The following is a 17,653-nucleotide window of genomic DNA, read 5'->3' on the forward strand; positions in this document are numbered from 1 at the left end:
CACCGGCTTACACAAACAAAAGTCTGTTTTCTTGACCAACCAGAAATCAATACTTAAATTTAAAGCCAACATACAGATAACATTCTATTATTCTTCGTTTGCTAAAAATAGTCGTCTGGTTAATTAAGATACAATGCTGTATGTTTTCACAATGCCAAAAGTAAAAAATGTTTTTAAAAATAATAAAAAAAATATAAAAGTTCAAATTACCCCCATTTCGCCCCACTCAAAATAAAACAATAAAAAAAAAGCACATACATATTTGGTATCACCGCGTTCAGAATTTCTTGATCTATCAATTTAATAAAAAAATTAACCTGATTGCTAAACGGCGTAATGAGAAAAAAAAGTCAAAACGCCACAAAGAGGTATTCTTGGTCTTTCTACAGTTGCATTGCCGATGGAGTTAAAACTACCTGAAAACGCCTGGTGGTGTGAGTACGAGTTATACAATTATCTAAGAAGCTGATAGTTAGAACCCTTGGGATTCACAGCAAGCAGGAAGAGTCAGAATACTGCCGCTGATTGGGTGCCGGGCTCGTGTGATGTAACAACCTCACATAAGCCCCGGGACAGTGAGTATCGACATCACTGAAGTGGAGCCGGCACGCCAGCAGAGTATGAGTGTTTTTATTTTAATGAGGCCAAACATGAGGACTGAGCTCACTGATAAAAAAAGATATATATATACCGTATTTTTGGGACTATAGGACGCACCTAGGTTTTAGAGGAGGAAATTAGGAAAAAAATTGAAGCAAAAAATGTAGTAAATTCTGTACTCAATATCCCATATCCTGGTATGCATGGCCCCCTCATCCCTACCCTGGTATGCATGGCCCCCTCATCCCTACCCTGGTATGCATGGCCCCCTCATCCCTACCCTGGCATGCATGGCCCCCTCATCCCTACCCTGGTATGCATGGCCCCCTCATCCCTACCCTGGTATGCATGGCCCCCTCATCCCTATCCTGGTATGCATGGCCCCCTCATCCCTACCCTGGTATGCATGGCCCCCTCATCCCTACCCTGGTATGCATGGCCCCCTCATCCCTACCCTGGTATGCATGGATCTCTCATCCCTACCCTGGCATGCATGCCCCCTCATCCCTATCCTGGCATGCATGGATCCCTCATCCCTATCCTGGCAGGCATGGATCTCTCATCCCTACCGTGGTATGCATGTCCCCCTCATCCCTACCTTGGTATGCATGCCCCCTCATCCCTATCCTGGTATGCATGGCCCTCTCATTCCAATCCTGGTACTGTATGCATGGCCCTCTCATCCCTATCCTGGTATGCATGGCCCCCTCATCCCTATCCTGGTATGCATGGCCCTCTCATCCCTATCCTGGTATGCATGGATCCCTCATCCCTATCCTGGTATGCATGGCCCCCTCATCTCTATCCTGGTATGCATGGCCCCCTCATCTCTATCCTGGTATGCATGGCCCCCTCATCTCTATCCTGGTATGCATGGCCCCCTCATCCCTACCCTGGTATGCCTGGCCCCCTCATCCCTACCCTGGTATGCCTGGCCCCCTCATCTCTACCCTGGTATGCATGACCCCCTCTTCCCTATCCTGGCATGCATGGCCCCCTCATCCCTACGCTGGTATGCATGACCCCCTCATCCCTATCCTGGTATGCATGGCCCCCTCATCCCTACCCTGATATGCATGGCTCCTCATTCCCATCCTGTTATGCATGCCTCCTCATCCCTATCCTGACAGTAATTATCGCCCTCATCCCTATACTATTATGCATAGCCCCATCCCTATCCTGATTTGCAGGGCCCCATCCCTATTCTGGTATGATTGGCCCCCATTGCGGTCCTGGTATGTATGGCCCAATCCTTATAATTGGCCACCACCCCCATCCGGGTATGCATGGCCCCATCAGAAGACATTAAAAAAACCCCATTACACTTACCTATCCTTGCGCTCCCTCACAGCGTCTGCTCCAATGCCAGCAACTGCTTTATGCTTGTATACAGCACATGGCAGGGACGTCATGCGTTGTTCTCAAGCAGAGCACAGCTACCGGAGTACTCACCGGGACTGTGCGCACAGAGAGCAGTGAGCATTCATTCCTCTTCAGTAGCGCGCAGTGTCAGCCACCGGCTTCCTGCTGGCATGAATATTCACTGGATTCATTCATTCATCAGGAGACTATTTAATATTGAACTATATTCAAGCGAGACTAGACGAAGAAAACCCTGAAATCATGAATCATGTTAACCGAAAGTCAGAAAACTAGCCCCATATTGGCAGATCCCAGACCTCAGACTATATACTGTAAGTTTATAAGCCCCTCCAGTGTCAGGAATAGATAGTATGTGACAATACCATATATACCGCTCAGGGAACACTTACCTTTCAGAGATAATTTCCATATTCACACTAAATAACGGCACAGATCTCCCAGACATTATGACTGCACATATCCCTAGTCTTTATACCGATATTGCACTCGTTCCCTGACAGACCGCAGCATGGCCATTAGTTAGAAGCTGCTAATGATCTTTGGAGCAGGTAAGTTTTCCCTGAGTGGTACATATTGGGCCGTCTGAAGACTGAGTTTAGTCTAGGACAATTTGTCTGCACTACTAATTAACAGCAGTTACATTACCAAACTAGGGCAGTCCCTATAGGAGAAAAACACAAGAATTATACTGTATTGTCACATACTATCTATTCCTGACACTGGAGGGGCTTATAAACTTACACAGTATATAGTCTGAGGTCTGGGATCTGCCAACATGTGGCTAGTTTTCTGACTGTTTCAGATAACATGATGCATGATTTTAGGGTTTTTTTTTGTCTAGTCTCACTTGAATATAGGTCAATATTAAATAGTCTCCTGATGAGTCGTCTTTGGAGAGGACGATGAAACCCTCAGAGATGAGAGGCTTGGAGAGTGAGTGTGTATACGTCACCTCACCCTATACACTGAACTGTGGGGTACATATTTTTTCTCTTAGTCACCTACTGATTAACTTTCAGGGGTGAATTATGGGTGTAGTTTTACATTTGGAATAAAGTTTAGTTTTATCCTTTTGTCAGCAAACATGAGGAATGACAAGAGACAACCCATTTAAGAAGATTCAATTTTGGTTAAAACTATTCCAACATTATGAACATAAAAAAGGCTTCTCCCCTATGTGACGTTTCTGATATTTATTAACAGCTGATTTCCAAGTAAAATATTTTCCACATTAAGAAAATGAAAAAGGCTTCTCCTCTATGTGACTGCTCTGATGTCTAACAAGAAGCGCTTTCCGGTTAAAATATTTCCCACATTCTGAACATGAAAAAGTCTTCTCTCCTGTGTGAATTCTCTGGTGTGTAACAAGAAGCACTTTCCGGCTAAAACATTTCCCACATACTGAACATAAAAAAGGCTTCTCCCCTGTGTGAATTCTTTGATGAGTAACAAGATTCCATTTATGGGTAAAACATTTCCCACATTCTGAACATGAAAAAGGCTTCTCCCCTGTGTGGGTTCTTTGGTGATGCTCAAGATTCCCTTTATGTTTAAAACATTTCCCACATTCTGAACATGAAAAAGGCTTCTTCCCTGTGTGAATTCTCTGGTGTCTAACAAGAAGCAGTTTTTGGCTAAAACATTTCCCACATTCTGAACATAAAAAAGGCTTCTCTCCTGTGTGAGGTCTTTGGTGTATAACAAGATGCCCTTTATGGTTAAAACATTTACCACATTCTGAACATGAAAAAGTCTTCTCTCCTGTGTGAATTCTCTGGTGTGTAACAAGAAGCACTTTCCGGCTAAAACATTTCCCACATACTGAACATAAAAAAGGCTTCTCCCCTGTGTGAATTCTTTGATGAGTAACAAGATTCCATTTATGGGTAAAACATTTCCCACATTCTGAACATGAAAAAGGCTTCTCCCCTGTGTGGGTTCTTTGGTGATGCTCAAGATTCCCTTTATGTTTAAAACATTTCCCACATTCTGAACATGAAAAAGGCTTCTTCCCTGTGTGAATTCTCTGGTGTCTAACAAGAAGCAGTTTTTGGCTAAAACATTTCCCACATTCTGAACATAAAAAAGGCTTCTCTCCTGTGTGAGGTCTTTGGTGTATAACAAGATGCCCTTTATGGTTAAAACATTTACCACATTCTGAACATGAAAAAGGCTTCTCCCCTGTGTGAGTTCTTTGGTGCCTAACAAAATGTGATTTCCATGTAAAACATTTCCCACATTCTGAACATGAAAATGACTTCTTTGTTTTAGGAGCAGTTTGTTTTTTAATGCCTCTTTTGTGACTTCGATTTTCCTTAGTAGTCGGTAATGAATCAGAAGATGGGACCTGTTTCATAGGATCAGATGACAGATCTTTGCTGTGAATGGATGATGGTATATCTGGAGTAACAGCAATCACTTCAGTTGTATCTTGTAGGATCTCAAGATCATCAGATTTAAAAATTGAAGATGTCAGCTGTCCCTCTGATCTCCTGGTATAGTCATCTGCTAAGATAAAAACAATTATTTTCTAATAAAATATCCTTGAGTTTTATATTTTTGAACGTTTCTACTTTAATTATTTACCAAGACAATGACAGTTCACAGTCTAATAGGAAACCTTGTTGGATGAGCCAGTAGTGTGCGGTGTTCAACTGTTTGTACATTCTGCCTCCCAAATATCAAATATAAAGAAACCAATCAATGTTATGTAGGCGAAAATAATACCAATTCTCATCTCACAAAAAACAAGTCCCCACTCAGGTCCATCATCTGTCAATAGAAAAACAGAGGTTCCCACACTATTAGTGGCTCAAAGGCTGTTGAAAAGCAACAAGGTTTCTATAAACCAATCCAGCAAAATCCGCTCTCACTTCGGAGTCTTGCAGTGTGCGCAAACAACATTTAGGATCCCTGTATTTAGCAATATTATAGTGAGAAGAATCCACTTAATTTGCGGTGTGTGTCTCCTGGAGCACAATCTGGGCACTATGTGCTGGGTAAGAAAATGGCAAATGTGTAATTTCCACTCCAACATCCACTAAGTGTTAATTTCCGGAAAGTGGTTGTGGAGTCAAAATATTCACTCCTCCTACACACGTGGTCAATGTTGTTGTTACCCCTCGTTTAATGACAGAAAAACCCACAATGGTCACAGAAATAACTTGAATCTGACAAAAGTAATAATAAATAAAAAATCTCTGAAAATGAACAAATGAAAGTCAGACATTGCTTTTCAGCCATGCTTCCACAGAATGAAAAAAATTAAACTCATGAAATAGGCCTGGACAGAAATGATGGTACCCTTAACTTAACCGCTTCATGACTGCCAACGGTAGATAAACGTCAGCGCTAGCAGGGCTTTGTGCAGAGCCGACATTTGTCTATGGTCGGCGGTTTCATAGAATGGTAGAGTTGGAAGGGACCTCCTGGGCCATCTGGTCCAACCCCCTGCTCAAAGCAGGATTCGCTAAATCATCCCAGTCAGATGTCTGTCCAGCCTCTGTTTGAAGACTTCCATTGAAGGAGAACTCACCACTTCTCGTGGCAGCCTGTTCCACTCATTGATCACTCTAACTGTCAAAAAGTTTTTCTAATATCTAATCTGTGTCTCCTCCCATTCAGTTTCATCCCATTGCTTCTAGTCTTTCCTTGTGCAAATGAGAATAAAGTTGATCCTTCTACAATGTGACAGCCCTTTAGATATTTGTAGACAGCTATTAAGTCTCCTCTCAGTCTTCTCTTTTGCAAACTAAACATTGCCAAATCCTGCAACCTTTCCTCATAAGACAGGGTTTGCAGACCGGTCACCAATCTGGTCGCTCTTTTCTGAACTTGCTCCAGTTTGTTGATATCTTTTTTAAAATGTGGTGCCCAAAACTGGACACAATATTCCAGATGAGGTCTGACCAAAGAGGAGTAGAGGGCAATAATGACTTCACGTGATCTAGACTGTTTGCTTCTGTTAAGGTCTGTTTCACACTTCCGTTTTTGACCATCAGTCAAAATCCGCCAGTTTTTTCCCCATTGACTTGCATTACCAGCGGATATTGACGGATGGCCGTCCGTTGGATCCGTTTTTTTGCGGATTCGCCAAATTTTTTGCGTCCGCCAGCATGCCTGGACGGACCCTGCAAGGTTTTTTTTGTGCAGGATCTGCATTTTACAGTGCGCTTGCCCGGAGGAAAGAAGTCAGGAGAAAATTTAACCCTGAAATGCTTTGTGGTGGACAACAAAAAATTCTCTCTCGCTCTCTCATTCCCGGACAGCGGATCCGTCAAAAAACCCGATCTGGTGGCATCAGTTAGGAACGGATCCGCTTTCCGCCTTTTTGGCGGATTTTAACTGAAACAAAAAACTGAAGTGTGAAACAGGCCTAATATATCCTATAATTGCATTTGCCTTTTTTTGCTGCTGCATCACACTGTTGACTCATATTCAGTCTGTGATCTATTAGTATACCCAAGTCTTTTTCACATGTGCTGTCACTTAGCCCTATTCCTCCCATTCTGTATATGCTTTTTTCATTTTTATTGCCCAGATGTAGTACTTTGCATTTTTCCCTGTTAAAAACCATTCTGTTAGTTGCTGCCCACTTCTCCAGTTTATTTATATCTTTTTGAATCCTCTCTCTCTTCTCTAGTATTAGCTATCCCTCCTAGCTTTGTGTCATCAGCAAATTTAATCAGTTTACCCTCAATTCCTTCATCTAAATCGTTGATAAAGATGTTGAACAATACAGGGCCCAGGACAGAGCCCTGTGGTACCCCACTTGAGACATTCTTCCAACTGGATGTGTAGCCATTTACGACCACTCTTTGGGTCCGATCACTAAGCCAGTTATGAATCCACCTAACAGTTGCCTTTCTTGCTGATCGGGAACCCCACGCACCTTATAACCAGGGCTGGCGTTAGGGGCAGGCAGACCAGGCATCTGCCTAGTGCCCCCGTTCCCCCAGGGGCCCCCAGCTAGCAGCAGCACATCACACAGATGCTATGGGGCCTGTGAGGCAGGGGAGCCCGCCAGCTGCCAGCGCTGACCCCCCCGCCACCACCACACTGAACTATACCGGCATCTGTCGGTACAGTTCAAAGCAATGACGGAGGAGAGAGTGTCAGCTGATGCTCCCTCTCCCATCATTCCCCGCTCTGCCTCTGACACTGCGGGTGCACGATGATGTCATCGTGCACTCACTGTGTGCCAGGCAGCGCATCAGCAACTGCTGAGACAGGAGCCAGGAGCAGCGCAGGCATGAGAGGTGAGGATAGTGGTTTTTTACTATAACAGTGACTACCGGACTTTGGGGCCATTCTCGGGGGGGGGGAGATGTGGGTTGTGCTATATACTATGCGGGCTGTGTTACATACTGTGCGTGCTGTGTTACATACTATGCGGGCTGTGCTATATACTATGCTGGCTGTGCTATATAGTATGAGGGCTTTGCTATATACTATGAGGGCTGTGCTATATGGGCAGTGCTATATACTATGCGGGCTGTGCTATATACTATGAGGCTATACACTATGTGGGCTGGGTTATATATGTGGGCTGGGTTATATATGTGGGCTGGGTTATATACTGTTGGGGGGTATATTATATTCTATGGGGGGAGGCTGTATTACATACTATGGGCGGTATATTTTAATCTATGGGGAAGCTGTGTTATATACTATGGGGGGCTGTATTTTATTCTATGGGGGGGTTACATTATATACTATATGGAGGAGGGCTGTTTTATATTCTATGGGAGGGCTACATTATATTCTATGGGGGCTGTATTAGATTTTATGAGGGAGAATATTCTATGGGGAGGTGGGCTGTATTATATTCTATTTGGAGCTACATTATATTCTATGGGGTGATGTATTATATTTATATTCTATGAGGGGTGATTGCATCATACTCTATAAGGGGGCTACATTATACTATATGAGGGGGGGCTGCATTATACTCTGTGGGGTGGCTGCATTATGCTCTATGGGGTGGCTGCATTATAGTATATGTGGGCTGCATTACACTGTATCAAGGACTATGGGGAATACATTATGCTATATGAAGAACTATGGGGTGCATTAAACTATGGGAAGTGAACTGTAATACATGGATGACTCTGGCGGTGTATTATACTATATGGAGCACTATGAGGACTGAGGAGAACTGAGCAGTGTATTTTAATATATGGAGGACTATGAGGAGTGTATTATACTATATGGAGGACTGTGGGGAGTGTATTATACTATATGGAGGACTATGGGGAGTGTATTATACTACATGGAGGACTGTGGTGCACATTATAATATATGGTGGACTATGGGGTGTATTATACTAAACAAGCAAAATGCTGCATATTCATCGAGTGATTGGATTGTTTATGCCGGAACAAAAACCATTGTTCTCAGCAGCAAATCGCTAAACTGTAGATGTGCGGCTTGATGCCATACATGATCCTGTATGGGGACAGATTGATCTATTAGTGATTGTTCTGTCCCCATCATTCTTTCTCAGACAGTGAACAAGACGGTGAACATATGTTCCTAGAGAGGACTGAGGCATGATTCCCGCTATTATTACCCACAATGCCCATCATTGCCAGTCTTATGCCTCCATGACTGCTTTATAATCTTCCACACAGAACCACGTTTTTTAACTGTTTTGACATTCAAGCATTTGGATTATTTAGTGACAGACACATTTGAGTAGAGCTGACTTAACAATTTCCGGGGGTAGGTGGGGGGAGGTCTCCAGAGACACAAGCTGGGCACAATATATTGGGCACTACAATGACATTTTTGCTCTAAAACTTCCACTACGTGTTTCTGTAAATCATCCATGTAGTGAAAATGGTCACTATATCCATAGATGAATTCCCAGAGGGGTGTCATTTCCAACATGGGGTCACTTCAGGGGGGATTCTGTTGCTCTGGCACTTAGTGGATCTCCAAAGTACCATAACAGCAGAATCCCCCCTGAAGTGATCCCATGTTGGAAATGACACCCCTCTGGGAATAGGAAATGACCCCCCTCTGTGAATTCATCTATGTAGTGTAGTGACCATTTACCCATCTACCTATTTTCCAATGTAAAATCTGGGGGTAAAACAACATTTTAGTGGAAAAATATAATTATTTTTTCTTCACTGCCCAATGGTTTAATTTTCTATGGAACAGCTGTGGGGTCAGTATGCTCACTGCACCACTAGAAGAATTCATTCAGGGAAGTATTTGGTAAAATGCAGTCACTTTTGGGGCTTATGCTGTTCTGGCACCTCAGGGGCTCTGACAATGTGACATGTCACCCACTAACAATTCCAGCAAAATCTGCTCTCCAATATAGCGCTCCTTCCCTTCTGAGGTCTGCCATGCGCCCAAACAGTGGTTTACCCCCATATATGGGGTTTCAGAATACTCAGGACAAATTACACAACAACTTTTGGGGTCCAATTTCTCCTGATACACTTTGAAAAAAAATGGAGGGCAAAAAGATCATTTTTTGTGGAAAAAATATGATTTTTTATTTTCTCGGCTCTACGTAATTAACTTCTGTGAAGCACTTGGTTGTTCAAAGTGCCCACCACACATTTCCTTGGGGGGGTTTAGTTTCCAAAATGGGGTCACTTGTTGGGGGGTTTCCCCTGTTTAGACTCATGGCTATTTTGAGATTTAGAAAAAAATGAAATCCAGCAAAATGTCACCGGCGATGGCGACACCTGCACAGTATTATCTATAAGTAAGAGACAGAGGCTACTGGACAGGGGCCGCTGGTGACATTTTGCTGGATGTAATTTTTTTCTAAGCCTCACAATAGCCACAATATTATAGGCATTATCACCAATAATATCAATGCTATTATATGCATTATGTAATAATGGGGGCAGGTCAGTGAGGGGTCAGCGACCTGTCATAAGCCAATACAGATGAATATGTAATCAGAGCAACATATAAAGCCCCGCCCACAGCCCCACCCACAGCCCCGCCCCAGAGCACGAGAATCTCATTAACTGAAAACTACAAATACAGATTACACAACAGTAAACCAGAGTTGCCCTCATTTATGGTGGACCATTGGAGCTACTATGGATCCTGACCAGAAGATTAGAGAAAATAATATTGCTCCCCATTTCAGGAGAGATTGTGCAGTAATCTGAATTCCTTAGGATCAGAAACAATGTAATTTATGACGTGGAGAGAATCCATGACACCAGGGCTGGAGCCAACACATCTTCTGCAGGCGGGAATAAATGTATATTACAGCCCTCAGCCACGCACAGCTTAGAGATCTATCATGGCACAGGTGGAATGTTTGTCCTGTAGATTATCACAATCCTCCTGGAAGTTAGTTGGTTTTAATACAAATTGAAAAGTCAGGATAAAGGGCAACTCTGCTGTTATTGGACAGAAATGGTGTCTTTCCCTCATCCTTCAAACATGCCTCAATCACACTCATCCTCAAAAAGCCCTCCCTTGACCAATCCTCTGTGTCTAACTATCACCCAATATCTCTCCTCCCTTACGCCTCAAAACTACTGGAACAGCATGTATATCTTGAACTGTCCTCCCACCTCTCCTCCTGTTCCCTCTTTGACCGGTTACAATCTGGCTTCCGACCGCATCACTCAACTGAAACTGCCCTAAGTAAAGTGACTAACGACCTACTAACCACCAAGAGCAAGCGACACTACTTTGTCCTTCTTCTCCTGGACCTGTCTTCTGCCTTCAACACCATGGACTATTCCCTCCTGCTACAGATTCTCTCATCTCTTGGCATCACAGACTTGGCCCTATCCTGGATCGTGTTGCATTTTGGTGTGCTCGGCGCACCCTCAAAAGGACGCATGCGCCAGCAAACGCATACCTGCGCATGGCCTGCGTACCCAATGCTAAAGATAGGGTACGAAGGTCACATGCAGCGTCTTGCGCCCATAGGCGGAGCAGCCGGGAGGAGGCGCGGCCTGGGTTGGAGCTTAGCGGCGGCCGTGCGCAGACCAACGCAGGTCAGTGAAACGCTAGTGTGAAACTAGCCTAAGTCAGTTCTATACCAAAATGGCGTCTGTGTCTTCAGGCAACACCCTGGAAGGAATCCTTGGAATGCAGAAGCTGAGATACTGGATACCATATATGGAAGTGAAGCTGAAATGGACCTATCATAGACTGACACTGGCTACTCAGAAGATGGTGTGACACCCATTTCCTGTCTCTTTGTCTTGAGAATAAACTTCAGTTGTGTGCAAGCCTATACTGAGAAAGGAGTAGACATCTAACTCTGTGTTCAGTGTGACTCTTTAAGCGCGCACTCGGCCTATATTGGGTCAGGTACAAGCAATCATATAGATCTCGCTTTAAGGCATCACCCTCACACTAATCCCAGGGGGTAGGTGGATCCTCCAGGTTGTAAGTTCTACAGAAAAGGGCTTTCACTGCCCAAAGTCATTTGAACAGTTTTGGATGGAGGAGAATGTTGTGGTCTAGAGGCAAAAGGGTGATCATGGTAATACGGCCAGACTACACCACCGATAAAGCAGCCACAGCCGGTGACTGAGAGGAATCTGTGACTTCTCTGCATTCAGTGGTTACTACTCACCTGGGTAGTCATATGTGGGAATCTCCTCTTTACACCGCTCATCATCTCTCACATATGTCTCTGTAGTATTAATATGGGTCAGATCTTCACCCTGAAACAAATATTGTAAAAGTCACTAACAGATGGAGAAGTCCCATCTATGATCAGCTCTAATCCTGCCATCTCCACCGTTCTCATTACACAAGTATAAAACATATAATACTGGTGGATAAAACAAGACTGAGCACAAGACCTTCACAGCCGTCTACACATCATAGGGGAGATCTCCTGACACCTTCTCTCCATCTACCTGATGATCCTGAGGAGCACTGGAATCTTCTTGGTTACAGTCCTGTGGAAGAAGAGGACGGGGACATCTCTCTGGTGTTGTCCTCTTACTGGACAGATCTGGAGGAAACACATACAGGGACTGAATTCATTTACATACAGATAATTATAGGCCGTGTGTATTTAGTCCTATTACCTGGTGATGTGAGGGGCTGGGGAACCTCCATTATGACGTCCTTGTACAGATCTCTGTGTCCTTCTAAATACTCCCACTCCTCCATGGAGAAATAGACAGCGACATCCTGACACCTTATAGGAACCTGACACATACAATGATACCGTCATCCCCCTTCATAGTGTTACTGTATAATGTCCCAGCATTCCCAGCAGTGTCACCTCTCCAGTCAGCAGCTCAATCATCTTGTAGATGAGTTCTAGGATCTTCTGGTCATTGATGCCCTCATGGATCAGGGGGTGAGGTGGAGGCCCCGTGATTGGGCTCAGGGGTCTTCCCCATCCCTCAGACACAGGGTCCTGACAGCGATCACTAGAGGTCTTCTTCACCACTGTGTAATCCTGGTTATGGAGAGACACATTAATAAATCTCACTACAGACATTTCCAGAGTCCTCACCTCTCCAGTTCTGTCCATCTGTTATTCCCATAGATAAGAATGATGTAATGTGACGTCATCAGAATCTCTCACCTCTCCAGTGAGACGGAAGAGGATCTCTAGGGTGAGGTGTAACATCCTCTCCGCCATCTTGTCTCTGTCCATATCCATCCTTGATGGGTAAATCAGGAAAATTCTCTTCTGTAGAAGATCTTCACTGAGAGGATCCGATATTGTAGAGACCTGAATGAGAAGAAGATGATCCGATGTAACATCATAAGAATCCTGTGTAATAATACAATTACTGGAGATAATAAGGGAAACATAAGAGGAAATTTATTATCTTACAGGGTTTGGTTTTCTTCCCTGACATCTACTAATAAAACCTATATATTTAGGCCACAGACAACAAGCAGTTTCCTCCTCGGAGTCGGCAGCTGAACACGTTCCTCATAGACTCATCTTCCATAACGCTAATTCTCGTCTCATTACCGACACTGGAATCGGCATTAGCAATACTGCAGGAGATATTCATGACACGCGACATGAGAAATAACTCCTTCATGGTGAGGACGACATCTTCATCTTCTACTGCGGCTCTAGAGACAGATTTGGCCAGAGTCGGTCACTGCCTCCATCCCCACCGGCCGTCTATATGAAGGTTTCCCGTCTTCCCCGCACTGGAATCTTCTCTCACGTTAGATCTCAGCTCTGAGTCACACACAGAAGTTTGAGGCTTTTCTGGAAGAACAGGACAGGAGAGATCTGAGGCCGATGTCTCCATGTACAGGGTTTCCCCTCGGGATAAGAGGCTTTTCTATCCCTTTCCCCCAATTAGAGGGGGCACCTGTGGATATCGGGGTCTTTACCGGCTGCAGTCCTGGGGGGATTTACTCGGTAACGTGGACGTTGGACAAACGTCACCATCAATTCCCATCAGAGTGAAGGAACATCGCTCCTCTATTCAGCTCTATGGATCCAGGATGAAATCCACTGCGGCCCCTGCAAGAAAAGAGCGAAGTCTGGTGAGACCCCGAGGCCGGAGATTTCTACAGCTGCTCTATGTGCACAGGACCTGTGATGAGGTCACAGGAGGGGAGGAGTCAGGGGTCCCATGATCAGGGGCCTCAGTGTGCTGGTTGTCATGGTGCTGGATGAGTGGAAGTTTATGTGTGAGGTCAGGAGGGTTTTACAGGGTGGATGTAGCAGAGCCGTGTGTGTACGAGGTGTACGAGGTGTACGGAGCGGAGCCGTGTGTGTACGAGGTGTACGGAGCGGAGCCGTGTGTGTACGAGGTGTACAGAGCGGAGCGTGTGTGTACGAGGTGTACGGAGCAGAGCCGTGTGTGTACAAGGTGTACGGAGCGCAGCCGCCTGTGTACGAGGTGTACAGAGCGGAGCCGTGTGTGTATGAGGTGTACGGAGCGGAGCCCTGTGTGTACGAGGTGTACGGAGCGGAGCCGTGTGTGTACGAGGTGTATGGAGCTGAGCCGTGTGTGTACGAGGTGTACGGAGCGGAGCCCTGTGTGTACGAGGTGTACGGAGCGGAGCCGTGTGTACGAGGTGTATGGAGCTGAGCCGTGTGTGTACAGGGTGTACGGAGCGAAGCCGTGTGTGCACGAGGTGTACGGAGCCGAGCCGAGTGTAAACGAGGTGTACGGAGCGAATCCGCCTGTTATAATAATTGTAATAAAGTTCTTTCTTATGTGTGTATATATATATACCCATGCGTGTATGTATGTATGGGTGTGTATGTATATATGTATCTATGCACATGACTGCATATATGCCATTTATTTTTGCTTAAGACTTTGAATCTCTTTTCAGCTGATGTAATACATGGGTGTTACTTTTGGTTGTTACTTTTTGTGAACGTTAGCAGGTTTCCTTGTCTTACATGACTTCTCTGGTAACTGTAGATAAGGATTTCTAACAAGCTCAGCATATTGTATGTACTCTTTTTTGCAAACGCAATGTTTCAACACCCTTTGGGTTTTGCTATTTAAACTCTTAAGAATATGTATTAAGTTAGACAGAGGACTCCTCACATCTTGTGTGGTCGTCATTCTCTCTCCATGCCGGCATGTCCAATAAAGAAGCATCTTACTTATTCAGGTCTGGACGATTTCTAATTGGAAGACTGAAACTCCACTGACATTTGGTGCGTTGGCCGGGAATCCAACACCTTTCCCTCACCGCTGAGTACTGTAAACCGTGCACGGGGGAGTCTGGGACTCCTTAAGTAAGTCCTCCGCCTTGACATTAGGCGTCACCAGGGGCATTAATCAGTTATACCGGTTTGAGGGAAAGTGACAGATTTCGTATAGTCTAAGGATCTCTGGGAATCGTCTGTATCTGAATACAGGTAAGAACATTTAATAATTTTCATTATATTATGAATGTTATTTTAGGAATTGAATAGGGAACTGGTAGACTTTTCCAATTGGGGTTTGTGAGAGGCTCCTGTAAATTGGAAGTTTACATGCAATTGGAGCTCCATAGATTTGGGGTTTGTTTGTTCTTTTAAGATATTCCGCTAAATAACAATAATCTCTATTTATTTTATTTTTTATTTTTTGAATGGGTACAAAGCCAGTGTGAGAAGGCTGTGGAATAAAAAACTCCGTGTGCACGTTAAATCGATCTAGATGGGAGAATCGAGGGAGATTCTCGTTAGATTAACCCCTTAATGACAGCCAGTATATCTTTTTTCTGACCTGAGATATAAGAGAATATCATCCCCACACAGGTGACGATCCAGCAGCTGTCGGCTGTCTACTATAGCTGACAACTTGCTGTATCCTGCTATACCACTTTGCATTAATTCCTGTAAATCACCTGAAGGGTTAATAAACTATCTGACAGAAGTTTTCAATATGTCAGGGGGTGCTGTTTTTAAAAAGGGCTACTAAGGGGTTAAGGAATCCGGTATAAGATGAATTTTTGCTGGTTTTCTGTTTTGTCTTCTGTACTTTGTTGAATGTTGTTTTCTGTTAGGTGTGCTGTTTTGTCTGTCTTTTGAAACTACATAGAACTAAAACGCCATAACTATATGTTTTATGTTACACATGAGACTCCTTGAATGTTATCTTGAGTGAATGTATGAGGATTGCAATATAAAATCCTGAATGTATTAGGGAGTCCAGTAGGCGTGGTTAACAGTCATCTGTGGACTGGAGACAAATCATAGGTTACTATAGTGGTATAAATCACCTAGGTACTTGTCACATGATCCCCATAGAGAATATTCTATGTTGTTTTGTTATATGTTTTTCTTTTAATAACACAGGGTGACTGAACCCTCCTCATTTCACTGAGGAGAGTCTGCGCCTGTGGTGCTCTGAATACAGGCCCGGATTGGCAATATAACCAACCGGGCATTTTCCCGCTGGGCTGCTGTCACGTGGGCCGCGGGCGGCAGCGCCCGATCATCTGGCCGCTTGCCAGCTGCTGCGGCCACTGTTGCTCCTGCCGCCGGCCCTCTGCGGGCACGGCGGTGATAGTTTCCAAGTTCCTCCCGCACTGCAGGGAGATAAGCCGCCACGCCTCCCCCACGCACCCCATCCTCGCCATAGCATGAGACCCCCTCCCCCCCGCAGCCACTCACAGCGTCGCACTCGCTTGCCTGCTCGCTCTGTTCGCAGGACCTGTGATGAGGTCACAGGAGGGGAGGAGTCAGGGGGGTCACATGATCAGGAGCCTTTGTCCAGACCCCCGATCATGTCACCCCTGACTCCGCCCCTCCTGTGACCTCATCACAGGTCCTGTGCGCTCAGCCTTGCCTCTACCGTCTGCAAGACTCTGCTTTGCTGTTGTCATGGTGCTGGTTGAGGTAAGTATGTGTGGGGTCAGGATTTACAGTGTGGATGTAGCAGAGCTGTGTGTTTATTACCTTTATGCATTATTTGCAGTATATATTTTTTACTTTTTAGTTCAGGATATTTGTGTTTTTGCTTTTTGTTTTTTTTTGTGTGTACGAGGTGTACGGAGCGGAGCCGTGTGTGTACGAGGTGTACGGAGCGGAGCCGTGTGTACGAGGTGTACGGAGCGGAGCCGTGGGTGAGCCGTGGGTGTACGAGGTGTACGGAGCGGAGCCATGGGTGTACGAGGTGTACGGAGCGGAGCCGCACGTGTATGAGGTGTACGGAGCGGAGCCGTGTGTACGAGGTGTACGGAGCGGAGTCGTGGGTGTACGAGGTGTACGGAGCGGAGCCGTGGGTGTACGAGGTGTACGGAGCGGAGCCGTGGGTGTACGAGGTGTACGGAGCGGAGCAGTGTGTGTACGAGGTGTACGGAGCGGAGCCGTGTGTACGAGGTGTACGGAGCGGAGCCGTGGGTGAGCCGTGTGTGTACGAGGTGTACAGAGCGGAGCCGTGGGTGTACGAGATGTACGGAGCGGAGCCGCATGTGTATGAGGTGTACGGAGCGGAGCCGTGTGTACGAGGTGTACGGAGCGGAGCCGTGTGTACGAGGTGTACGGAGCAGAGCCGTGTGTACGAGGTGTACGGAGCGGAGCCGTGTGTGAGCCGTGTGTGTACGAGGTGTACGGAGCGGAGCCGTGGGTGTACGAGGTGTACGGAGCGGATCCGCACGTGTATGAGGTGTACGGAGCGGAGCCATGTGTACGAGGTGTACGGAGCGGAGCCGTGTGTACGAGGTGTACGGAGCGGAGCCGTGGGTGTACGAGGTGTACGGAGCGGAGCCGTGGGTGTACGAGGTGTACGGAGCGGAGCCGTGGGTGTACGAGGTGTACGGAGCGGAGCCGTGGGTGTACGAGGTGTACGGAGAGGAGCCGTGTGTGTATGAGGTGTACGGAGAGGAGCCACGCGTGTACGAGGTGGACAGAGTGGAGCCGTGTGTGGATGGAGTGGAGCCATATGTGTACGGGATGTACGGAGCGGAGCCAAGTGTGTACAAAGCATACAAAGCGGGCTTTTCCCACGGACACAGGAGTACACGGCGGAGCCCCGAGGAGCATTTTAAAACACACACATGACGTTCCACCTGAAGTGATGTGCTGGAAGCTGACCGGAAATGAGATAATTTCTTGAGGAGATTGTGACGGAACCAGGAATGCTTCAGATCCATCACCGTGTCCTCCTCGGACAGCACAGACAGCAGGATCGCCTTGGAATCGGGGATGCCGGCCATGTGAGCGGATCATGATATGTCCTGCACCGGGAGGCTCAGGTGGGCACTACAATGGGAGCCGGGC

The 17,653-nt window shown here is 45.8% G+C and overlaps 1 protein-coding gene across 1 annotated transcript in view; it reads right to left on the bottom strand.

Annotated features, from left to right (window-relative positions):
- Positions 1 to 3,092: 3,092 nt before the first annotated feature.
- The window catches only part of LOC141077964 (uncharacterized), a 63,282-nt gene continuing 48,721 nt past the window's right edge, over positions 3,093 to 17,653 (bottom strand). Inside the window, 7 exon segments of the mRNA XM_073564747.1 lie at positions 3,093 to 4,491; positions 11,561 to 11,651; positions 11,850 to 11,947; positions 12,024 to 12,147; positions 12,224 to 12,403; positions 12,533 to 12,682; positions 12,978 to 13,064. Coding sequence (XP_073420848.1) covers positions 3,131 to 4,491; positions 11,561 to 11,651; positions 11,850 to 11,947; positions 12,024 to 12,147; positions 12,224 to 12,403; positions 12,533 to 12,682; positions 12,978 to 13,064 — 2,091 coding nt within the window. The 3' untranslated portion in view covers positions 3,093 to 3,130.

The sequence above is a fragment of the Dendrobates tinctorius genome, unplaced genomic scaffold, assembly GCF_039654945.1.
Source record: "Dendrobates tinctorius isolate UK_male_01 unplaced genomic scaffold, ASM3965494v1 ptg000485l, whole genome shotgun sequence".
NCBI classification, from domain to species: Eukaryota; Metazoa; Chordata; class Amphibia; order Anura; family Dendrobatidae; genus Dendrobates; species Dendrobates tinctorius.